The following is a 26,448-nucleotide window of genomic DNA, read 5'->3' as shown; positions in this document are numbered from 1 at the left end:
CGAAACCACACGGTTTCGCCAGGGACCAACCACTCCCGCAAAGACAGCAGCCGCCGCCCACCGGGGTGGCTCCGGCCCGACCTCCGCTCCCCGCGCCCGGCTTCCCGGCGGGACCTGTTGCGCGTTCCCGCCCGCCCTGCTCCCTCCCCGAGCAGGCATGAGCCGGGGACTGCCAGCGACGCCGCCGCGTTGCACCTGCCTGGGCCCCAGCCGTCCCCACCCCCGGCCAGCCGCCCGCTCCTCGGGCCCCGGCCCGGCAGCCAGCCCGCGGGAGGAGGGAGACGGGCCCCCGGCGGGACGGGCCCCCGAAGCGCTCACCTTGGCGGCCGCGGCCCTGGCGGACATCTTGTCTCTCCGGTGCCACAAGACGCTCCTCGGACCCGAGACTCCTCGCCGCCAGCCACCGGCTCCTCACGCAGCTGCCCAGATAAACATCTCCCGGGAGCGAGCGGGGCGGGGGCGCCGGAGAGGCCCGGCCCACGGGGAGGGGACTCAACTAGGACAAAAGTCCGCGCCGCGCCAGCCCCGCCCGGGGCTCCCCGCGGGGCGCGCCCGGCCGGCACCTCCCTCCGAGCGCGGCGGCCGCAGCCCCGCCACCGGCACGGGCCCGCCCGCTCAACGCGCGGCAGCACCGAGCCCTCCGCGGCCCGCCCGCCGTCTCCCTGCGAGCCGCTTCCGCATGTAACTTCCCAGGAACGAGCCGCAACGACGGGACGTGGCGTCGGCGGGCTGAGCCGGCGCCGGCAACCACGGACGGCCACGCAAACCTGCCAACCCGACCCGGCCCACTGAGCATGCCCGGCCGGGGGGCGGGGCCAGGGCCAGGGCAGGGCCAAGCGCGGGAGGCGGGGCCGAGGCGGGGGCGGGGCCACGAGGGCGAGGGGCGAGCGGCTGGTCAGCTTCCTGTCCGGACGCGACCCCTGTTGCGGAAGGAAAAGCCCAGTTTCCGAAGTAGCTTGGAGACTGAGTTTCCTGTTTGTTCGCATCACGGGTCCGGCGGAAAGCGGCCCCCAGGAGCGAGCCTCCGTGTATCCAGCCTTTGCGACTTGAACAGAGACACACCTGGCCGCGGCCCCCGCCGCTCGCCTGCCTAGGCCTCGCTGTGAAGTGCGTCCTGGCTGTCGTTGTGGACGGATCGACTGCCCCGCGGACACTGGTCACGGGCACCAGGGGGCTCACGCACACGAGGCCTCGATATAGACCCAACACCCCCTTCTCCAGCCAGTACAGAGAGGGATCCCAAAAGCATATTTTTGGCATAAAAAATGTTGAAATTCTTAGTGGCGAGAGAAGGGGAGGCGCCCAGCAGAAAAGGCTGCGAGGACGTTCGGTCCACGGTGCGGCTGATCAGCCCGCAGTGCAAACGCCCTCGCTAGACACCAAGGAGTATTTAAGAAACCTTTCCCGCCCTCATTATTCTACACTCTGTAAAATGTAAAGCTCTTCACAAATGTCAGGAATTCTTAGTAACATTAAATGGTAAGCTCCTTAAAAGTACCTAGTATAGTGCCATAAAAGGTACACGAGAAACAGAAAAAAGCAGAAACATCAGGTTTTAAACGATGATTTTCTCTAGAATTCAAACTGTATGAAAAGACCTAATTTACCGTAACCAAGAAATATCTGTATATCATACATAAATATCAATTAAAATTTCAAAGTAAAATACCATACATTTTGCAACCTGAAGCTATGGAACTAGAAAAAAACATTCTGCAAATCAAACCCTTATTCTTTCCTTTTTTTTCCCCATGCACAGAAATGGTTACAGTCTCTTTTGTTTTAAAGTCATGTTGGATGTAACTTTTGTTTTTGGACAAAGTATTATTTATTCTTTTAGGAACTGTAATTAAAATTTCCTTATGAACAAATGCTATTTTTTTTAAATTGTGGTGATATTTTTTTATTTGAAAAGGTGGCTGTGGAAGACCTTCCACATTATCTTTATTAGTCTTCCCATTTAATAAGATGTGCAATCAGCATGACCTGCCTAGAACTAGACATCGTACCTTTAACAGACCTAAACCTAGAAATGTTATCTACAAATGCACTGAGACCTTTCCTCTTTCCTCATTTGTCACTCTTCATCAAGCCTACCGTATATAAGTTAAATGCTAGATTACATAATGATCTGTCAAAGATCTAATACATCTGATGGCAATTTTAGTTTATTTTCCTTTTGGCATGGTTTTAAAAATAATGAAATCAAGCAAGAAATTTAACCTTGAGAATACTATGCTTTAAAAATTACATTGATAAAAATATTTCAAAGAATAATAGTATACTTTAAATTTTTTTCAATGGTAGTTATAATATCTAAATTAAGCTGTACGAATGGGAGAAAATATCTGCAAATGAAGCAACTGACAAAGGATCAATCTCCAAAATTTACAAGCAGCTCATGCAGCTCAATATCAAAAAACCAAACAACCCAATCCAAAAATGGGCAGAAGACCTAAATAGACATTTCTCCAAAGAAGATATACAGATTGCCAACAAACACATGAAAGGATGCTCAACATCACTAATCATCAGAGAAATGCAAATCCAAACTACAATGAGGTATCACCTCACACCAGTCAGAATGGCCATCATCAAAAAATCTGCAAACAATAAATGCTGGAGAGGGTGTGGAGAAAAAGGAACCCTCTTGCACTGTTGGTGGGAATGTAAATTAATACAGCCACTATGGAGAACAGTACGGAGGTTCTTTAAAAAACTAAAAATAAAACTACCATACGACCCAGCATCCCACTACTGGGCATATACCCTGAGAAAACCATAATTCAAAGAGTCATGTACCGCAATGTTCATTGCAGCTCTATTTACAATAGCCAGGACATGGAAGCAACCTAAGTGTCCATCGACAGATGAATGGATAAATAAGATGTGGCACATATATACAATGGAATATTACTCAGCCATAAAAAGAAACAAAATTGAGTTATTTGTAGTGAGGTGGATGGACCTAGAGTCTGTCATACAGAGTGAAGTAAGTCAGAAAGAGAAAAACAAATACCGGATGCTAACACATATATATGGAATCTTAAAAACAAAAAAAAAAAAACGGTTCTGAAGAACCTAGGGGTAGGACAGGAATAAAGACGCAGATGTAGAGAATGGCCTTGGGAACACGGGAAGGGGGAAGGGTAAGCTGGGACGAAGTGAGAGAGTGGCATGGACATATATACACTACCAAATGTGGAATAGCTAGCTAGTGGGAAGCAGCCACAAAGTACAGAGAGATCAGCTCGGTGCTTTGTGACCACCTAGAGGGGTGGGATAGGGAGGATGGCAGGGAGATGCAAGAGGAAGGAGATAATGGGGATACATGTGTATGTATAGCTGACTCACTCTGTTATAAAGCAGAAACTAACACACCATTGTAAAGCAATTATACTCCTATAAAGATGTTAAAAAATTAATTAAGCTGTACAATTTTTTTTAATGTATCTCCTTTTCTCTAAAGAATCAAGAGAAAGTTTTTGTCATTTGTAAAAATAAAGGTAAAAGTTAGTTGTCAAGAATTAAAAGCACATATCCATTCCTACAGTTTATTTCCGGGGAGATGGTTTGATAAGAAGTGGAAAGCATAAAGCATAATCTCAGATAGTTGCCCCTTTAACAATGAAGAGTTTATCCTTTCAACATCAAAAAAAGGTTCACATTATACCACAACTTTAATGCCTACATATGGATGTGATTATAGCTCCTCTAGATCAATTATATGGGAAGAAATACAAGCAAATTTGAGATTCTCATTTAGAATTACAATAAAGTTTAACCAAGAATCTCTTTCGATAGCACAGACTATTTCTAATCATCTAATGCAAACTGAACAGGAAACTAAAAAACCACAACACTTTCAAAGACAACTTCCTGTGGGACTTTTGGTGTCTGTGGCTCAGAATGAAAAAAAACAGCATGTATGCGAAATCTTTATAAATCTTAGAACCATTTATTAAAACAGCTTTGACCAAATGAACAACTATAACCACACCCACATTTTACATATGTATATTTATCTTTCTGTTACCAAAAAAATCCTTAGAAAAACATAGCTATTTTTAGTATGAGCTGTGAATTTACACATGAACTATAAAGGGGAAGTATGGCACTGTGGCAGAAAGTGAGACAGTCTTGATAATGTCACAAAAGAGACATATATACAAAATACTGGAATTAGGAGAACTTTATCAGAGCACTGTAACAACAAAATAAAATAAGTAATCCTAATCTCACTCTTATGCCATATTTTTAAACATTCTATAAACTGCTTCCAAGTTTTCCTCTGCCGATAAGAGTCATATAACACTGTTAAATAGGAAAAAGTTTTTTAAGGCTCATAAAGTTTCTAGATTTCAAAGACCAGTAAAATTTCACAAAAACAAAAGAAACAAAAAAACCCACTTTAGGGGTACAATACAGAATGACCAACTTTTAATCTTATTTTATTTTGCAAAGTAAAGAACATTTAAAAACAAACATTATGAACTGTACACACTTAAAGATGTTTAAAATGGTACATTTTATATAGATTTTTGCCAGAATAAAAAAAAATACCAAAAGAATGCTACTTATCACCAACATCATTTCGTTTTTTTAAAGAACGTAGAAACACTAAAAACAAGTCATTTTTTATTCAGTTCAAAATAAAGAACAGTCCTTCCTAAGAAGAGTTCCTCCTAAGGAAGAGTGGCGCCATCCTTCCTCTGACCATGGCAAGGTAGAGCTTTCTCTTTTTAGGGTCGTGAATGTCACACAACCAGGCTGACTAGAAAGTTCATAATTCCGTGGAATCCATGACTCCAGCTGGACTGGAGGGAGCAGTCTGCCCCTCCTTCACAGCTCCTGTTTCCCACTTCTACACTCTCCTAATGACCCCTCAAAGACCTCCTCCCCAGCCCAAGCAGATAATCCATAGAGAAAACAGAAATTGAGGAATGGAAACTCCCTTCCCTTCCTGCCAAATATGACACACCTATCCTAACATTGGCTTTTCTTCTCTTTCCCTCCCCCCTGGGCAGGGAATCCCATCTGGGGGCCTGGCCCTATCAGCCAAGTTCTCTGGCCATCATCTTTGTCCTCTCTCAGCTAAAGGATTCTACCTCTCAGAATTCAAGCTTCTCCTAGTTTCTCCCGTCTTAAAAACGGAGGGAAAAAACAAAAACAAAAGCCCCTGACTCCACCCAGGCTACCTTCAAAGGTGTGCCAGCAGTGCAGCTGTACAACCCAGCGCTCAGAAGCCCCTGCACTTGGGGTTTAATGCTCTGAATCTGAATGATTTTCGCTTTGGATTTGTATTTTGTAAGTGAAGGTGGATAGAGCGCACGCTGGGGTCCTGTGGTCTCAGCTCACACTGGTCCTGGCTCCTGTGGCCTCTGGGGCGGGGCTCCAGGCTGCCTGCTCCCAGGACTCCTGAAGACTGGCCTGTTCCTCCCTCCCTGACAGGGATGGGCGAGGGCTGGGTACCACAGCATCCTGGGTGGGGCAAGAGTCCAGACAGGCGGTGCTGTTTCCCACCTTGGTAGGGGGAGCCTCTCTCTCAGCTCCCACTCGGGTACCAAGCCTTCGCGGCCTGGAGGTTTAAGGATCCCTGGTGGTTGCCGTCTGCTGTGGGCTGCAGCAGCAGGCCAGGAGCTCAATCCCCCCAGACCCTGTGCCCAGCTAGGGCATCTTGGTCAGGCAGCTTGTGAGAAGGGGGTTCTGCTAGGCCCAGCAGGCAAGTGGGACCCCCAGGGCCTTGGAGGGTCTTCTGGTTGTGATTATCCCAGGCCCAGGGGTGCTCCCCCTGCCTGTGGGTCTCTGCTTGGGAGTGGGGTCCTCTCTCCTCCCAACCTTTCTGAGTTTGCTTGTGCTTGTCTCTTCTGGCTGGCTTGAGGGACAACTCCAGGGAAAAGCCATGAAATATCAATTGTATAATTCAACTAATTCCTCATACGAGTTAAATGTTCTGATCTTTGCATTTAAAACTAGCCTGAGGGCTTTCCTGGTGGCGCAGTGGTTGAGAGTCCGCCTGCGGATGCAGGGGACGTGGGTTCGTGCCCCAGTCCAGGAGGATCACACATGCCGTGGAGCGGCTGGGCCCGTGAGCCATGGCCGCTGAGCCTGCGCATCCGGAGCCTGTGCTCCGCAACGGTAGAGGCCACAGCAGTGAGAGGCCCGCGTACCGCAAAAAAAAAAAAAAAAAAAAAAAAACTAGCCTGATATAAAAACAAATGGAAAAATTATATGTACTGTTAATGACACTTTTTTCTGCTTTTTGAGCAAAGGGTTCCACATTTTCATTCTGCACTGGATCCCACAAGTGGCACAGGCAGCTTCGAGTCCAGCCCCTCTAGACAGTGTTCTACCGGTTCATGATGAGCTTCCCGAGAGTTCTCTCACCTCTGGGTCTCTCTGTTGTCAATGCCTGCCCTGGGCTCTTGGCATTCTTTCTTTTCCCCCTTAATTTCACAACTAATACAGGGGTACATTCCTTCTGTAAAAGACTCAAGCAATAGGTATTTTTTAAAAGTCCAACTGGCCTACATCCCCCATTTCCACTACCCAGGAATACTGGTATTTAAATCTAACTAGAGAGTGATATCCAAATGGCCTTTTTTTTTTTTTCGGTACGCGGGCCTCTCACTGTTGTGGCCTCTCCCATTGCGGAGCACAGGCTCCGGACGCGCAGGCTCAGCGGCCATGGCTCACGGGCCCAGCCGCTCCGCGGCATCTGGGATCTTCCCGGACGGGGGCCGAACCCGTGTCCCCTGCATCGGCAAGCGGACTCTCAACCACTGCGCCACCAGGAAAGCCCCAAATGGCTTTTTTTGATTGAAGTATATGCTTATTTAAAATAAAAATGCTAAGCTGATACTGTTGACTTGCCAACCAAGAATATTAGATCAACCTATCCTGTTTCCCCCACCCATATGAACGCTTGATATTAATCTTATACATTTTTGCCTGTCTGGCAGACAAAAACAGTATATTACTTGACATTTATTCATTTACCCCCTTTTTTCTGTTAGGTTATTTATCTTACTGCTTTGTTGAAGTTCTCTAAGGATCCCTTTGTATTTAATGCATTCTAAGACTTTTTAGTCTGCTGCCTGTGTGTGTGAGTGTGTATGTGTATACGAAATAAAATTTCTTTTGGAATAATTTTAGCTTTACAGAAGAGTTGAAAAGATAGTACAAAGACTTCCTTTATACTTTTCACCCAGGTTCCCCTAATGTCAACATTTTATATAACTATGGTAGATTTGTTAAAAACCAAAAAAATTAACAATGTTACAACATTATTAACAGAAGTACATCAAGTTCTGCCCGTTTTCTCTCTTTAATTTCTCTGATATTCTTCCAATTTTGCCAAGCCTCCTCCTTTCCAAATCTTATGAAAACTATTTTGGCCATGTCCATTTTGAGCCTCTAGAATTTCTTAAGTTCAAGTCTGTGAACATGACTATGAATGAGGCAGAGGGTAAATTAAAAAGTCACAGAGGGGCTTCCCTGGTGGCGCAGTGGTTGAGAGTCTGCTTGCCAATGCAGGGGACACGGGTTCGTGCCCCGGTCCGGGAAGATCCCACATGCCACAGAGCGGCTGGGCCTGTGCGTCCGGAGCCTGTGCTCCGCAACGGGAGAGGCCACAACAGTGAGAGGCCTGCGTACCGCAAAAAAAAAAAAAAAAAAAATCACAAAGGACAACACTCAGGGCACACCTGGAGTTTCATGGTTCTTAGTATACTCAAGGAACTTATTTTCTCAGACTCATCATTGTAAAAGAACTTCTGTGAGATATTTTCTCAGCCTCAAACAATAAATGGAGATCAGAAGAAATCTTTCTATCCCACTTTAGTTTGGAATCTGTCTTTCCCAGATGGCAGGGAGTACCAAACTCATTGGATTAAAAAAAAACAACCAGATATATTCCTTAACAGAAGCTAAACAGTCTGGTCTCCCAAAGTACAATGTTTGGATTTTGTTTACAGTTTATGCATGTGTAAAACCTTTATAATAGTAGTCTTTTAAAACAAATAATAAACATAAAATGTAGAAAAGTTAGTGTAACTCCACTGAAAAAGAGGTAAATATATTTTTATATTTAACATAATTTTAAAAGGGAGTAAAATATATACATATATTTGCAAAATAAACAAATAAAAGGAATTGCCTTCAGAGGAGGGAGAGACATCAATAATCTGAGACTTTTCTAGACAGACTCGATATTATAGTTTTGACTTTGGAAACAAAAATGTTTTGCATATTTTTAAAAAAATGAAATCAAGAAGAAAAAAGGCATCTGTAAATACTGGGGTGAGAAAATAAACACTACTTTCGTGCCCTAACCATACAAAGAAAAGAACTGTTCCCAATGACTTGTCCAAAGTGCTTTGACTGTATTCTCAGTGGAATATCTTCTAAGGAAAAGGGCACTGCAGAGAAATCTTAAATTTCATCCAGTAGTCTGTTAGTAATAATATCAACATTATTATTTTGAAACTTTTATCTACGTGTGTGTGCACATTAATATAAAACTGACATACTCATTAGTGTATTAACTAATATATAGTAATTAGCTGTTTTATATATGTATTAATACATTAGTATATTTAATATTTATTAGTATTATTAACATACAATAATTTACAATATTAGCATTATCACATTATGTGTATAACAGTTTCAAAGTTAAATGTAAATATACAACAGTTTCAAAGTAATAATGTTAATATTATTAGCATTAGTATATGCTAGTAATGCTAAATTATAATATATGTTTTCACACTAGTTATATATTAGTTAATATATCAATATATATTAGTGTATGTTAACACAGTTAGGAACCAAAATTTTCCACTGAAAAGAGAAAAAAGCATAAAATTGAAGAAGTTAAATAAAAATTTTGCAATTCTAATTTAAGTTAAAAAATCAGTATAACAACTTTAAAAATATACTTAAGAGAAAAAGAAACATATATATGTATCTATATGTTCCAGGACCCTTGGAGATACCAAAATTCGAGGATGCTCAAGTCCCTTATGTAGTATTTGCATATAACCTATGCACATCTTCCCATACACTTGAAACCATCTCTAGATTACTTATAATACCTAATACAATGTAACTGCTATGTAAATAGTTGCCAGTGTGCAGCAAATTCAAATTTTGCTTTTTGGAAATTTCTGGAATTTTTTTTCCCGAATATTTTCAATCTGCAGTTTGTTGAATCCATAGATGCAGAGTCCACAGATACAGAGGGCTGACTATATATATATATATATATATATATATATATATATATATACACACACACATATATATATGTTTCCCAGCTCTTGCCATTGAAAGGACTAGAAATAATAAAAACTCAATAGCATTGAGCCCAACCAGTGCCCATACTGTAATCTCCAGCCAGGAATGGCTGATTACAGGTCTGGAGCAAGAAACATACAAGATAATCCTGGGATATACTGTGCCAGAAAGCAAGGAAATTCTCAAAGAATAATGGATCAAAAGGTGAGAGAAGCGACCAAGTAGCTTCCACTGGCCAAAGATGAAACAATTTGAGCCTCAAAAAAAAAAAAAAATGCGATTGAAACACACTGAATATTGAAAACCCATGAATTCATAATACAAGCATACCTCGTGTTATTATACTTTGCAGGTATTACATTTTTTTATAAATTGAAGGTCTGTGGCAACCCTGCATTGAAGGTCTGTGGCAACCCTCCATTGTCAGATGGTTAGCATTTTTTATCAATCAAGCATTTTTTAATTAAGGTATGCACATTCTTTTTTCAGACATAATGTTATTATTGCACATTAACAGACTACAGTATAGTGCAAACATAATTTTTATATGCATTGGGAAATCAAAAAAATTCATTTGACTTGCTCTAGTGTGATACTTGCTTTATTGCAGTGGTCTGGATTAGAACCTGCCATATCTCTGAGGTCTAGCTGTAATATCAAAAAAGAGAGTAAATAAGCAAGAGAGGCCCCCAAACAACTACGTATTGAGTAGCTCTAGCTATAACTCAGGTACCAACTCCTTATTCTCTAAGCTGTCAATTAAAAGGAAAGAATATATATTCTGTCTGAATATTATTGCAGATAACCAAATGACTCTAACTGATGAGGGAAAGTTCCTTATGAAAGAAACTCCACCTAATAAATCTGGAAGGAATGACGGAATTAGGAAATCATCGTCTTGTAACACTGAAATAACAGATTCGGGTACTGATCATCAAAGGATCAACCCACCCATCACTGTTATAGCATTATTGAAAGCAAGACAAGCCAACACTGATGCCTCTGTGTGATGCGACTGGAAGCACACAACCCTCTCTACAAAGGACACCTGCCCCAAGAGTGGCACCTGAATGAAATTCACCTATAGGGAGACTTCCACAAACAGAAATACAAGAGCTGGAGATGCACCTTAAATGACTCCACGAGGAAGCAGACAGACAAACGCAGAATGTGGGAGGTTCTATACACTATATAGAACTATACTATACTATTCCTATAGTATATAGGAAAACTCAGCCAGTTTTCAAAACAAATTAATAGGAAAAAAGAAAAGAAAAGCAAGTTGGGACTGCTATGGACCTTATGTGGATGGAATCCTTTTCAAATCTACCTATTGTAAAAAGACATTTTTGAGACAGTTGGGGAAATTTAATTATGGACTAAGTGCTAGATGATACCAAGATATGATCATGGCATGTGGCCACATAAGTAAGGTATCCTTTTTGAGGAGATGCATATTGAAACATGCAGAGCTGAAACAGCACCATGTTTGGGACTTGCTTTAAAATACTTCAGCAAAGAGAAAAATTTAAAAATACAGGCAAAAAAAAAAGCAGCAAAATATTGAAAATTGTTGAATCCAGGTGATGGGCATATAAGAGGTTTAATGTATCATTCTTTTTACTTTAGGGTATGTTTGAATGTTGGTGTACATTTGAAATTTGTTATCATGGAAATCAATAAAAACAGAAATATTCCCATCAGCAAAGGTAGGGAGATGACAAATAATTGTCAGAAATTCTTGCCATCCCTGTTTGGATGCCCCATTGCAATGTGACAGAGCAGCTCTTCTCAACAAGAGGTAGAGTCTTTCTTTTCAACCTCCTGAATCTGGGTAGCAGCATGACTTGTTTTAAAGGGCAAACATGACACAAGCAGAAGCCTGAAAAGCACTTGGGCATCAGGGCTTGCTGTCTCTTGCTGCTGAGGACCCTGCAACCTCCAGGGGAAGAAGCCCAGGTTAGCCTGCTGGAGAGGTCACATGGAAAGGAAACAAGATGCTCTGGCTGAAAGTCTGCCAACCTCCAGAGACATGAGCAAGGGAATTCTAGACCATCCAGTCCCAGCCAAGCCACAAACTGACGGCACCAACCTAAGTGAGCCCAGGCAAGTCTAGCAAAAGAACCGCTTAGCTGACCCGAGCCCAAACTGCCAGCCCATAGAACCATGATGATTTTTTTTTTTTTTTTTTTTGCGGTACGCGGGCCTCTCACTGCTGTGGCCTCTCCCGTTGCGGAGCACAGGCTCCGGACGCGCAGGCTCAGCGGCCACGGCTCACAGGCCCAGCCGCTCCGTGGCATGTAGGATCCTCCCGGACCGGGGCACGAACCTGTGTCCCCTGCATCGGCAGGCGGACTCTTCAACCACTGTGCCAGCAGGGAAGCCCTAGAACCATGATTATTTTTAAAGATGCTTAGTATTGGGGTGGTTTGTTACACTGCAAGGACAAACTGATATGTAAGGCTAAACCTATAGGAGGAGTACTACACAAACACATGCAAAAGATTAGCTTCTTAGTACTGTGGGGTACGTGGCATGTGCTCTGTAAGTGTATCTGAATGGGAATTCCACATCGCTAGAAAATGATATATATAGAAACTGCTCTAAAGGCAAGAAGGCTTAGGTAGACTGCCTCCTTTTGTATGTATAATAAGGGCTATAAAACCAAGTAGTCTCTCCACTGATAAAGGCAGGTATGACCGATAAACGTAGAACTTTCTTTTTTCTTCTAAGGACTAAAAAGGTCTGGCTCTGCCCCCTGGTCACCTATGATCAGACACTACACAATAGCCTTTGGGATTGCTGGCAGACGGCCCCGCCTGTCTCCTCTGACACAATTCTGCAACCCAAGTAGCCAGTACATAGAGAGAGCATACACTCTCCTGTCAGAGTCTGGCTCTGACAGAGCCAGGCCCTCCCCTAAGGGCCGCGCTGGGGCTACCCAGCACCCAGGAACACATCTGGGACACTTTCCAACAGGGCATATTTCACCCTGTGGACCCTAAGGACAAACATGACCCTAAGGACCCTAAACAAATCATGTTTCCTCTTTACGACAGATGTTCGCCAGCAGATGCTGGATTCAGACATAAGGATTAATTAGAGAGTGTTTAGGGTGCCACAGACAAACTAAACCAAAGTCACTGAGGTGCATAGTGATGTTTTAGCTAAGGTATTTTTTTACTAAAACAAAATATTAAAGGATTTTAAATTGACTGATCAATTTAGCTGAATCACATGGCTTTAAAATAATCTTTGTAAGGATTCTGTAGCTCATCTTAGTATCATTAGCAAAATACTGTACTTGCAAAAGAAAAATTCAACATAGTTAAATATTTCTCCATAATACTAGCTATTTATTTGGAAATATTTGAAAGTTAATTTGATACTTTAACTTTTGATGAATATGGCTACTTTCAGTACATTAGAATTACTTTTCGCACAAATGCCACCCACATTTACATGCTAATTTATCCAGTCTCTTCATTTATATTTTTCAAGGTGCAGTATAATTTTTCGTAAGTACATTTTTTAAAGCACAAGAATCTTATAAGTAAATGACCATATTTTATACTATTTTGAATTAGCAAACTATTATTTAGTAAATGTTGCAAAAGCCTTTTTGGACTATGGGCTTGGAATTAACATTATTCAACAAGGTTTAATGATACAAAAAGATGGTATTGGGGAAGAATGGACTTTAAAAACTAAAAAATAAATAAGTAAATAAATTGGTGGCAGCTTCATTATTTGTGGAACTAAACTTAAAGGGGACAAATGAAAACTTGAGGCTGAGCTGAAGGTACAACAGAAACTAAGGGCAGCAGGCTGATCCCTCACTTGAGGGAGCGCTTCTGAGCTCCTGCTCCTGGCAGTTCTACCTTCTCTTTTTGAAAGGACCACACACAGAGCTAGGAAAAGCCGTTAGATTCATTATCTTTCTACTGAAAACCAAAATAAATGTTCTCTTTGGTTAACAAAGTGTGGACACACATGGTGAAGGCATCAGAAAGAACACGATGGAAATATCTGGGAAAGGTCTTCTGGGACTAAAGTTTCCTCATCTACACAATAGTGGGGGAGGGACGTTAGGGGTGGGGTAACCCGGAGGGATTGATGTGTGGGTGGGGATGGGCTGGGTTAATTCTCAGACCCTTTCCAGCCATAACTTTCAGTGATCTGAAGAGTCAAAAGCTGAAGATCTTTTTCATCCCTGAAGCTATGAGGCCACTGTGGGATGTGGTTATTCGTAGGTCTTACAAGTTTTGGAAAGATACATATTATAAAACCATATAATTTGTTTCTATGAAAAGCTAACTTTAAACAAGTTTAATTTTAAATGTGATTAATATTTCCATGAGAGTACCTTTATGAAAATGAAAAGTTTTATAAAAGCTGGGCAAATTAAAAAACATGTAAAAATCCAGCTTAACTTAAATCTGTGTGGGAGAGTGTGTATGTTTTGAAAGGGTGTGGCTTCCTGACTGGATTGTTTGGAAACATTCTGACAAAGCCAAATTCACTTCTCTGATATCCTGAAGGCAGCAACGGAACTGGCACCTAAAATAGCACAAAAGACCATATTCCTATACACATAATCAATTTAAGTCAACTGAGAACTGTGATTTTAAAAAGATTTCTAATCTGTATTCTCCTAATTCCTTTTCAGAGATAGTCTACACCAGGGGTCCCCAACCCCTGAGCTGCAGACAGGTATGGGTCCTTGGCCTGTTAGGAACCCGGCTGCACAGCAGGAGGTGAGCGGCAGGCAAGCAAGGGAAGCTTCATCTGCCGCTCCCCATCAGTCGCATTACCCCTGAACCATCCCCCCACACCCCTTCCATGGAAAAATTACCTTCCACGAAACTGGTCCCTGGTGCCAAAAAGGTTGGGGACCTCTGGTCTACACAATAAACCGGATTGGAAAATTTAGCAACACTTTGCATGCTTTTCACTCATTCACTCATTCATTCATTAACTCACATCTATTCAACAAATATTTATACATCTCTTTATTTTTTACAAACATTTATACATCTCTTAGTATATGCCAGAAACAATGTCTTCTAATGTTTTTCCCAATTTTTCTTTTTCATACTCCTTTACTCTCACTCCTGCTTTTGTTAGGTATGATGCCATATTCAGATTACTCAAGAATACATTTAATGGGACTTCCCTGGTGGTCCACTGGTTAAGAATCCACCTTCCAATCAGGGGAAGCAGGTTCGATCCCTGGTCAGGGAACTAAGATGCCGAGGGGTAAATAAGCCCACACGCCACAACTAGAAAGTCCATGCACTGCAACTACTGAGCCTGCATGCTCTGCAGCCCACGAGCCACAACTAGAGAGAAGCCCGTGCATCGCAAAGAAAGATCCGCATGCCTCACCCAAGACCCAACTCAGCCAATAAATAAATAAATAAATATACAAATAAATAAATATTTAAAAAAAAGAATACATTTACAATTGAAGTACGGTTGATTTACAATGTTGTGTTGATTGCTGTACAAACAAATAAATAAATATTTTTTTTAAAAAAGAAGACATTTAAAATGTGGTACTAAAATCACAATGCTCTCTTACTGAGGGAAAAACACACACCCCTGGGTCAGCCCCTCATGCTGCGGTATCAGGAGGATTCTTGAGTAGTTTGGTACACTCTACTATCCCCCCTCAAGGGAACTACAGTCCTGGCTGGACTTACTTATGCTTCTTCCACTATTGTTAAGAGAAGTTATTCTTGGGACGACCAACTTTTAGAGAGTCAACCCAGGACACAGCAATACAGACAAAAGACATAATAATATAATATATAATGAGTAACTATACACATGTTACTGCTTTAACATAAAAAATTAGGTGCTGATGGAAATTGTATTATTCTGCATTATTTCCCTTTCTATTACATAAATGTTATTATTTAAATAAAACAACACTAGAACTAGTTAATAGTGTTAATCAGTAGTAATTAATAGGACTAATTAAATAATGTGTGAGAAATATAACAATATTTTTTAATGTTTCTGTCCTCTGACACAGCACTGTAACTCTTTTTAAATTATTTATTAGATATTTAAATTTTGTAGGCTTTATACTGTGTACTTTTAAGATATACGAATGTAAGACTTCTTAAAAGGAAAATATAAATACAAGGCTAAACAGATATTACTTATATTTAACCACCACCACCACACACAGAAATATCCTGTTCCTTTCTGCTCCATGATACAGTAGGGTATTTTTACTCTTTCTGTTTCCTTTCCCCATAATACCTGTCTGAACTGCCTGCAGCTGCTGAGATACCCCTCTTCTCTTCCTGTGGTGGCAACAATGAACACAGTCACATGAAAAATTCACTCTGACTTGCCGCTCTGCCTTTGTCAGGCCCACAGGACAATGATGCCTGGTGTCAGTCCAGTGCGATGATATCAAGCTAAACATCCTCTCAACAAAAACATTTCAGCGCGGAGTAGTTACAATTTTATTTACTAGCAAGAGCAGGTTTTTAGACTTGTGGGAATTCATTTCAACCCTTCCAAAACCATCCATCCACTTTGTATCTACAGGCTGGTTTGTTAATCAGGTCGTCTGCACCTATAACTTCATCAAATAAGCTACGTCTAAAAGATCCACTGTTTTATAAAACTCTTCATTTTGAAATAATTATAGATTCAAAAGAAGCTGCAAAGAAATGCACAGGGAAGCCCCGTGTTCCCTTCACCCAGCCTTCCCTGAGGTCAGCAATGAATACAACTCAGTATCACTCTGATACCAAAAATGCACACTGGGACAATCCAAAGACTGTATTTAGATTTCATGAGCTGTACGTACGCTCGTGCACGCGTGCCTGCACGCAGCTCTACACCACTTGTATAACCACACACACCAGCCCCCACTCACACTCTGTCTTCCCCACAGGGCTCCCTCCTGTCAGCCCTTTATAGCCACACCCGTCCGGTCCCCCCATCCCCTAACCTGGCAACTACTAATCTGTTCTCCATCTCTATAATTACATTACTTCATGAATACTAGATAAATGGAATAACATAGTATGTAACCTTTTGGAATTGGCTTTTTTCACTCGGCACGATTTCCCTGAGGTTTCTACAAGCTGTTGCATGTACCAAGGGCTCCTCCCTTCTTAGTGCTGAGCAGTGTCCCACTGTATGGATGGATCACAGTCTGTTCAACCATCACCCACTGAAGGACATATGAGGAATTTCCAATTCTTGGCTGTCATGGATAAAACTGCTATGAGTATCTGTGTACCAATCCCTGCATGAAAATAACTCTTCATTTCTCTGGGATAAATGCCCAAGAATTCAAATGCTGAGTCTCTATGGTGAATCCACTTTTAGTTTTGAAAGGAACTGCCCAACTATTTTCCAGAGAAGCTGTACCATGTTACATTCCTCCCAGCAATGAATGAGGGCTCCAGTGTCTCTTCATCCTTGATGTTATCACTATGTTTCATTTTAGCCATTCTGATAGGTGTGTGATGATATCTCATGTGGTTTTAATTTGCGTTTCCCTAATGGCTAATGATGCTGAACAGCTTTTCATGTGCTTTTTTAAATTTAAATTTTTATTTTTATTTACTTATTTGGCTGCATTCGGTCTTAGCTGCAGGATCTTCCTTGCAGCATGTGGGATCTTTCATTGTGGCATACAGGATCTTTCACTGCGGCACACGGGCTCCAGAGCGCACAGGCTCAGTAGTTGGGGCGCGCAGGCTCTAGAGCGCGCAGGCTTAGTTGCCCAGCAGCATGTGGGATCTTAGTTCCCTGACCAGGAATCGAACCTGCATCCCTTGCATTGGAAGGAAGATTCTTAACCACTGGGCCACCAGGGAAGTCCCTCACGTGTCTTTTCCTTTTTTGGTCGCACCATGCAGCTTGTGGGATCTTAGTTCCTGACCAGGAGTTGAACCGGGCCCTCGGAAGTGAAAGCAAGGAGTCCTAACCACTGGACCTCCAGGAAATTCCCCCATTTTCTCATCAAATTGTTTTTTTACTGTTGTTTTGAGAGTTCCTCATACAGTCTAGATACAAACAGTTTGTTGGATGCATGGTTTGCAAATATTTTTTCCCAGTAAATAGCTTGTCTTTTCAGCCTTATGGATCACACTTTTGGTGTCCTCAGCCCTGTTCTAAGTCCTGAAGATTTTCTTTTATGTTGTTTTCTAGAAATTCTATAGTTTTACGTTTTACATTTAAGCTTGTCTATCATTTTTAAACCATCTGAATGGACAAGTTACACCTCTCTCTCAGAGAAAATAGTTTTAAAGCAAAGATGTAATTTGAACTTGTGAGATCAAAGTTTTAGTTTAGTTGAGAAAGTTGCCCTTTTCTGATGACTTATAAAAAAATTTTAAGCAATCATTTCAAAAAACGAGTCATTTTCTCACCATACGAGTTTTTGCCTCAACTAAACATAACAGCAAACAACTCAGGTACAGTCGCTCCATCCTAGGCTTCTTATACATCATCAAAGACCATTAAGCAGTTCTAAAGAAAGAACATACAAATGTCTGTTTTACTGTACCTCTTTTCTCCATTCTCATCTTCAATGTATTTCCAAATTAGAGAAGGACATTCTTTCTGCCCTGCACTTTGAAAATATGATTTTATGACAGGGCAATATTTTAACATCATTTGATGGCTGAGAACTACGATAGCCATTTTGTAGGCACATGTGCCAAGGAGGCTATCTCCTTCCATTTCTATAAATTCAAACATCTCATTAGGTGCTTCTAAACATTTTGAGGAAGCTGAAGAGCGACCAAACACTTGTATTATGAAAGTATCGCAGGTGAATCTTTTTTACCTCATACACAACACTCTTAAAAAGATTTACCTGCGATACTCTCATAATACAAGTGTTTGGTCGCTCTTCAGCTTCCTCAGAGTGCTGTGTATGAGGCATGCAGGCATTTACTAGGTAAGATCATTTCAGTTTCTTTGGTAATAAGTTTATAGACTAACTGGGATTTCCAAAATTTACATTTGCACTGCCTGCCGAATAGGCAGATGGATAAGCAAAGTAGGACAAGATATCAACAATCTTGTACAGTCTGTTTACTGAGATCTCATTAAAACCCTCATAGAAATGAAGATGATCTGAAACTTCAATTTTCCAATCAAAACACCTAATAGCTGGGCAGAACATTTTTGCTGCCCTGATCTGATGCATCACTTGACACACTGTAGACGCAGGATGGTGGATGAGCCCTGACAGAATCAGCTCTACGCCATAAGGGCCCAACACATCTGGAATCAAGATTTCCTCTTTTTTTTTTGGCCCACATGGCACTTTATTGCAACCTCTGAATCAGGAAATATAACTTTACTCAGTTCCACAGAGTAACAGGGGAATAAAGCCGTGATGCATTCCTATGGCATGCCCAAGATTATTCCATGCCAGTTATTTTCATTTGCGTATTGGTGTCTTTGGGGGAGATGAAAAAACTTTTGACTGATTCAGAAATATATATATGTATATACTTGCCTATCTCAGCCCAAGTTCATGAGATCCGGCGTCCCTGTGTTCTCACCCTGCCCCTCCTGATGCCCTATTCCAATTCTGCTCTGTGTATTGCACATTACCTCTGATCATCCCACTCCCTGATCCAGTCCTCCTGATCCTGATGCATCCCTCCACCTGTCGTTAAAACATCACAGTCATTCAGCCTTCTTTTTCAGTGAGGTCTGGGCCAAACTGTCACTGCTATTGTAATCGTATTCATCTTAATTATCTGAATCCTTAGAAAACATGATCAGAATGTTCACAATGTTAACATTTTAACCATCCCTATCTTGACACAAAGCACAACAGTCAGACAACAGTCCGAGTCAAAGCCGTGGTTGCAATGGCCTTAATTACACACTTAAGTCTCCTTGCTCGGTGAGGAAACAATGGGTGATGCTTCACTGGGACCTGCAAATCATGGATGCCATCAGAGGTCAGGGTAAAAAGAGTGACAACAACCGCAGAAGGCAAATAATCCACGCAGGACCCAAGAGACACTAAAATGGCATTGTTTCCAGCCCATATTTGGGAGGCCACCTTATGGGCTTTGTACTTTTCCCCAACCTTCAGTACCCATCACCAGAAGCCGGGGTGTTTCGTGTCCCAGGGAGTCGTTTCGTGGGACACAGGATCTTCAGTGCTAGAATTAGGACACTCCTCGCTAAGGAAGTCAGTTAGTCCCCCCACCGATACTGTAGAAGAGCCTTCTAGAGGGCCCTAGACCAGGACAGCCCCGCTCACTGGCTCCAGTCAGACCTTTCCTGTGCTCATCGTAGAGGACCGGGGGAGAGGTTTCAGAGAGCAGATAAATGGGCATGTCTCCTTCTCTTCCTCCTTCTCAGCCACATCCCCACTTCATTCTTAGTCCAGAAGTTAAAACTGGTCCCAGAAAGGAAGAGGCAGAGATCAGAGGGGCAAACTATAAACTTGGAAGGTGCAGTGTGCAGACTCCTCCAGACATTTCTACTCAATGCACAGAGAAAAGTCGCACGCAGTAGCCCCATCGTGAATACAAAGCAGCCTTCTCCATCATCCACTAATGTTTCCTTATTAGGTGCCATTCACTACTCTACATGTTTGGGATACAAGAAAGAATCTACAGTCTAGAGAAGGAGACGCTATAAGAGATAAGAACCAGAGAGCGAGGGCTAAGAGCAGGTCGGGGCAAGGGAAGCAGAGAAGAGAAGGGAGGTTTGCTTGGGTGGAGCCTTCGGGGAAGGCGTCCCTAGGAGATGGCTTGAGGGGGAGGGTAAACATGTGAAACAGAAAACCATGGACCCAAGAATAAGAGTTCCTGCATTTCAAAGTCCCTGAAGTACCCTTCAAAGGGTACCACCGGTTTGAGGGCTGCTCTTCCAAAAACAGGACACTGGCATTTCCTGTGAGCAGCAAGAAGAACCCACCAAGGGTAGATGTGACTGCCTATGATTGACAAGAAGGGGAAGCAAGCCTGGCACCGACCCCACCAGCCTGGAAGGCTGGGTTTCCACCGTGATGGTCAGGGGCTGAGCCCCAGTCTGGGCTGAAGTTGAGTTTGGCGAGTCCATGACAAAAAGCTTACCAAGCAGAAGGGCAGAGGGAAAATATTTCAGCAAAACTATTTAACTCACTGAAAATAATTTATATCTGTGTACAAACAACCTGCTGATTAAAATTGATCCTTAACTGCTCATTAAAAGGAGATCCACCCTTCAGGACCTATACTTTGCAACACTTAGTTACCATTAAATTGGAGTTACAGTATCAGCAAAATAGAAAAAGGCTGCATTTCTTTATATGCTATAATTTTACTTTTTTGACCAATTCCAACTTTCTCTGTGCTCAATTAGTCTGACTTAGTGATGTTTTGTCACGTATAAGCTGTAAAGTCCTGACTTGTCTTTCAACTTTCCAGCCAGAAGTAGCAGGATTAGTAAATTCTTCAGATTTTTTAAAAAGGTCAAATTTTCTTTACTAATTTTAAATGACTGTAAGCTCTTGGGAAAATAATTATTTATCATCAAAAATACAATCTATATTCTTCTTGACCTCAACTTAGCTATGACTGAGAATCAAATTTGAGTTTGTGGTCTCTGTCTTATAATGTCCAGAATGCACTGTACATAATAAAGTTGGGTTCATCTGGGGCTTCCAAAGCCCAGAGACCCATTAAGAGTTCCCATAAATAAGGACATTTCTAGAGGTGGAGGGTATAAAGCAAGGTTTTCTGATCTTCTGGTAAACTTTTAACTGGGAAGCCCAACTTTAGGTTATTTTATTTTGAGAGAGGGATGAAAATTTTAGCAAGTTGTAGCTTCCCAACATAAGTATAGAAGGGAGACTGAATGCATGATCACAAGTGCAAATCTCTGACAAGGAAGTTAGGAAGAACCACTCTGCTGTTCCCTTAACACCTGCTGCCCACAGCAAAAAGAATAATCAGTTTTCTTAAGTCACACATTTCTCTGCCATGTGTGAGAAGAAAATTTCACTTCTGAAATGCTAAATTAATGTGTGGTTTCCAGCGAGCAAAGTTGCATAACGGTCCTGGCTTTGCCAGACACATGCTGTGTATGTGTGGACAAATTGCCCAACTTCTCTAAGCCACAGTGTTCTTCTCAATAAAGGTGGTAATAGTCACTGCTTTTTATAAGCTGATGCCATGAGGAAGGATTAAATGAGCTCATGTATGAGAGAGTCCACAGGCACTCAATAAACATCTGCTCATTTTTTTAAGAATTATTCTTTGCTTCGTTCTTAATTTTGACATGCTACTTGCTATCTACTGATGTTCTTATTTTTCATTTTTGTATCAGTGTAAAGTTAGAAGAGTCAAGCAACCATTCTAAGGATGACACGAGTTATTTTCTAGACCCAGTTCAGTGATCAACCATCTGTTACGCTCTACATGCTGAGGACTCAGCCATGGACAGCAGACAAGAAGTCCTTCCCCCACATAGCTTCTACTGCAGTGGAGAAACAGAAACAGATAAATAAGAAAAATATGCAAAATGTTAGACATAGTAAATGCAAGCGAAGAAGACTGGGGAATCCATGAGGAAGGCAGGGGACAGCTGGATCTGTGGATTCAGGAAGGTCTCATGAAGAAGGCGACACCTGAGCACGGGGAGTGAGCCCTGCGCACGCTGTGGAAGACCCTCCAGGTAGAAGGGGTGGCACTGCAAGGTCTCTGCAGAAGGACGGGAGGGGACTCAGTGTGTCAGAAGCAGCAGGAGGCCAGTGGCTGGAGCAGAGGAGAGCAGACGGAGCCGACAGGGAAGTGAAGGGTGGGGCATGCTGGCCAGCAGGCTTTCCCTGTGTTGGATGCAGGCCTGCGCAGGAATCTGATGGGGTGACAAAGGAGCCACTGTTTGACAGAAATGCTCTGCTGCTGTGCAGAGAACGAAGGGAGAGAGCAACAGGGGAGGCAGGGAAGCCAGCCAGGGGCACCCACAGGGGCCTGGACCCACATCAGTGGCGGTGCTGTCCGTGAATCCCATGTGGGGTCTGATGGTAGAGCCCATAGGGTGTGCTGAGAGAGGAGATGCAGGGCACACCGGAAGAGAGGAGTCTAAGATTTTTGATCTGAGCTACTGAAAGTGTGCAACTACCATAAAATAAGATCATAAACTGTGTGGAAAAAAGCAGGTTTTGGAGGCTGACATCAGGAGCTAGTTTTGGACGTGTTGAACATGAGACTTGTGTGGACATCCAAGGAGAAATGTTGGGTAGGCAGCGGGAAACGTGACAGGACTTGATGTCCAGCTGGATGCAGTGATCATCAATGTGAGATGGTCCCTGAAGCCACAGGTGGGTGAGCTCATAGAGGAGCGGGTGTACATGCAGAAAAGAGACCCAGGACCCAAGACCAAGCATGCCAGGGCCAGAGGTCAGGGAGAAGCAGCCCAGGTTACTAACAATGAGAAACCAACAAGACAGAGGACAGTGTCTTAGAAGCCAAGTGAAGATGATGTTTGAAGGAGGAGGGGCTGATCAACTGTGAACCATGTCAAATGCTGTCACCAGGCTAAGAGCAGAGAACTGAGCAAAGGGATACCCCAAAATCCTCATAAAAAGGTATGTTAAACCAGTTTGTAATGTTTTAATAAGGTCTTACAATTAAACACAAGATTTACATATGAATTTATCTCTTTACTAAATCACACTAAAATGACAGTAAGTTATAAACACATAAGGACAAAGAGACAACATAGGTCAGGAAGTGTCTCCTTCCTTGCTCTCTCCCCTAAAACTTTAAACAGACCCTGGAATCTATTCCAAACATTCCAACAATCTATACACCAAACAACAGAGTCTCAAAACGCCTGAAGCAGAAACTGATAAAGCTGAAAAGAGAAATGGATAAGTCCACATTTGTAGTTAGGAACTGCAGGCTCCCCTCAGCAACCGAGAACTACTAGACAGAAAATCAGTAAGAACAGAGAAGATCCACACAGGATCTTACTGACATATGTAGAACACTAACCCAACCTCAGCAGAATACAAATTATTTTCAAGCACTCTAGGAACATTCACTGACGGACCATATGTTGGGCCATAATCCATGCCCCCCAAAATTTAAAATAATTGCAATCATGCAAATGTGCTATCTGCCATAATGAAATCAAACTAGAAAATGATAATAGACAAGAAAATATCTAATCATGTGGAAATAAAACAACACTTATAAATAATCAATCTGTCAAAGAGGAATTCACAAAGAAATTTAAAAAATACATAGAACTAAATGAAAATGAAAACACATTGTATCAAATATATGGGGTACAGCAATAGCAGTAACCAAGAGGAAAACTTATAGCACTAAATACTTAAATGAAAAATGCAGGGCTTCCCTGGTGGCGCAGTGGTTGAGAGTCTGCCTGCCTATGCAGGGGACACAAGTTCGTGCCCTGGTCCGGGAAGATCCCACATGCCGCAGAGCGGCTGGGCCCATGAGCCATGGCCGCTGAGCCTGCGCATCCAGAGCCTGTGCCGCAAAAAAAAAAAAAAAAAAAAAAAAAAATGCAGAAAGGTCTCAAATTAATAACCTAACTTCCTACCTCAAGAAACTAGGGGCGGGGTGGGGGGTGGGAAGAAGAGAGCAAAATCAGCCCAAAGTGAACAAAAGAAAGTAATAAAGAGCAAAAACTAGTAAAATTAAAAACGGAAAAACAAAAGAGAAAAGAGAGAAAACACAAAAAAACATTATCAGGAATGAAATATGGGACATCACTACAGATCTCACAGTCAGCGATAAGATTACAAGGGAATGCTATGAACAACTTTATACTCAGAAATTTGAAAACTCAGAGGAAATGGACCAATACCTCAAAAACCACAAACTACCAAAACTCAACCAAGAGGAAATAGTCAATCTGAATAGTCTTATCACTTTTTAAAAAAACTGAATATCTAACTTTAAAGCTTCCAAAAGATAAATTTCCAGGGCCAGAAGGATTCACTAGGGATTTCTACCAAACATTTAAGTAAGAATTAACACCCATCAAAATCCCTGCAAGATATTTATAGATATAGGCAAGATTATTCCAAAGTATATATGGATATGAATTCAGATGTCTCTGACTCCAAAGTGCTTTTTCCTTGTACGGCATGTTAGGGTTTGTGTATTATCATTTGCCTAATTCTTAAAACCGTTTGTGATGTGAGAAGCCTAGTGTGCAAGAAATTAGACATCTTCCATTGTTTCACTGTGCATTTTAGAAAGTGTTGTTCCACTGTAAGCCAGTCCTCAACAAACCCATAAGTGGTTACATTCCTAAATGGGAAAAGAATTTGAAAAAGAATAGATACAGGTATATGTATAACTGAATCACTTTGCTGTACACCTGAAAGTAACACAACATTGTTAATCAACTATGCTCCAATATAAAATAAAATTTTTTTAAAGAGTGGTTAAAAAAATAGTATATATGGAAAGGCAAAGAAATTAGAATAGCTAAATTCATTTTGAAACAATAAATAAATAAAATGGGAGGAATCAAGTCTATGAGATTTCAAGACTTATTATACATCTATAGTAATCAAAACTGTGTGGTATGGACAAAGATCAGTGCAATCCACACAAATATGTCTGACTCATTTTTAACAAAGGTGCAAAAGGCAATTCAATGGAAGGATAGCCTTTTGAACAAACAGTGCTGCCCCAATCAGACATTCATGAGCAAAAAATGAACCCGGACCTGAATCTCACATCTTACACAAAAACTAATTCAAAATCAATCAGATACTTAAATGTAAAACTGTAAAACCTTTAGGGAAAAAAAAGAGAAAATCTTCAGGATCTAGGAGTAGGCAAAGATTTCCTAGACACACCACCAAAAGGACAATCCACAAAAGGAAATACTGAAGAATTGCACACTGTCAAACTTAAAAACTTTTCCTCTGCCAAAGACCCTGTTAAGGGGATGAAAAGACAAGCCACAGACTGGAAGAAAATATTTGCAAACCACGTATCTGACAGAAAGACTAAAATATATAAGGAAAAGACGTTTCATTGAAGGGGATATTCAGATGGTTATTAGCATGAAAAGATGTTCAACGTCCTTATCACTCAGGGAAATTATGCAATGAGGTATCACTGCCCATCTATCAGTTACAAACCTATTTGGTGACAACACCGAATGCCAGAGAGGACATGGAAAAACTGGGTCACTCATACATCGCTGGTGGGAACGCGGTATGGTCAAGCCACTCTAAAGTCACTCACACACCGCTGGTGGGAACGCGGTATGGTCAAGCCACTCGAAAGTCACTCACACACCGCTGGTGGGAACGTGGTATGGTCAAGCCACTCTAAAAAACAGTTTGGCAGTTTCTTATAAAAGTAAACATGCAACTAGTATACCGAGAAATTGCACTCTTGGGCATTTATCTCAGCATAATGAAAATCTATTCTCACACAAAAACTTGTACATGAATGTTCATAGCAGCTTTACTTATAATAGCCCCAAACTAGAATCAGTCCAGATGTTCTTCAGCGGGTGAGTTAAACAACTTGTGGTCTAGCTATACCACGGAATATTATTTCGTAATAAAAAGGAAAAAACAATTTACATGTGCAACAACTTGGATGAATCGCCAGGAAATCATGTCAGTGAAATAAGCCAATCCCAAAAGGTTCAGTCTGTACTGAATGCTTGATTCCATTTATATAACATTTTGAAATGATAAAATTTTAGAAATAGAGAATAATTAGTTGTTGTCAGGGGTTAGGGACGTGCCAGGGGAAGGGAGAAAGTTGCGTGTGATTATAAAAAGGCAACATGAGAGATTCTGGTGGTGCTGGAAATATTCGGTATCTTGACTGTAGTCCCCTATTTAATTAGCCATTCTAAGTAGGTCACTGTGTGACCGACCATCCTACTCTCTGGCGGCTGCTCAGATGATGATTTAGGGGGGTGGGGGGGCCAGTGATGTTTACTCTCTAGAACTACCCAGGTCCCCACCCCCCAGACCCTGTCTTTGGTTTAAAAGACCAAAGATGGGAAGGGGACGCAGCAGCCTGGGCAACAGCAGGCTCCTACTGGGGGTTCAGGATTGGGGATAACCCTTGAGAAACGTCTCCTCTCTTCCCTGCCCTCCCTGCTCCTTGTGGGCATGGGTTCCCATCACTCACACAT

General features: G+C 41.9%; 1 protein-coding gene across 13 annotated transcripts in view; it reads right to left on the bottom strand.

The window, feature by feature from the left end:
• The window catches only part of TJP1 (tight junction protein 1), a 343,097-nt gene that overhangs the window by 115,599 nt on the left and 201,050 nt on the right, over positions 1-26,448 (bottom strand). Inside the window, exon 1 of one of the 13 annotated variants that reach the window (XM_033403029.2) lies at positions 319-797. The exons of the other annotated variants lie outside the window; for them this stretch is intronic. Coding sequence (XP_033258920.1) covers positions 319-345 — 27 coding nt within the window. The 5' untranslated portion in view covers positions 346-797. Of the gene's footprint in view, positions 1-318; positions 798-26,448 lie in introns of those variants that run through there. 13 annotated transcript variants of the gene reach the window in all.

This window comes from Orcinus orca, chromosome 2 (genome assembly GCF_937001465.1).
Source record: "Orcinus orca chromosome 2, mOrcOrc1.1, whole genome shotgun sequence".
Taxonomy (NCBI): domain Eukaryota; kingdom Metazoa; phylum Chordata; class Mammalia; order Artiodactyla; family Delphinidae; genus Orcinus; species Orcinus orca.
The sequence above is the reverse complement of the archived record's forward strand: the minus strand, read 5'-3'. Positions and strand labels throughout refer to the sequence as shown.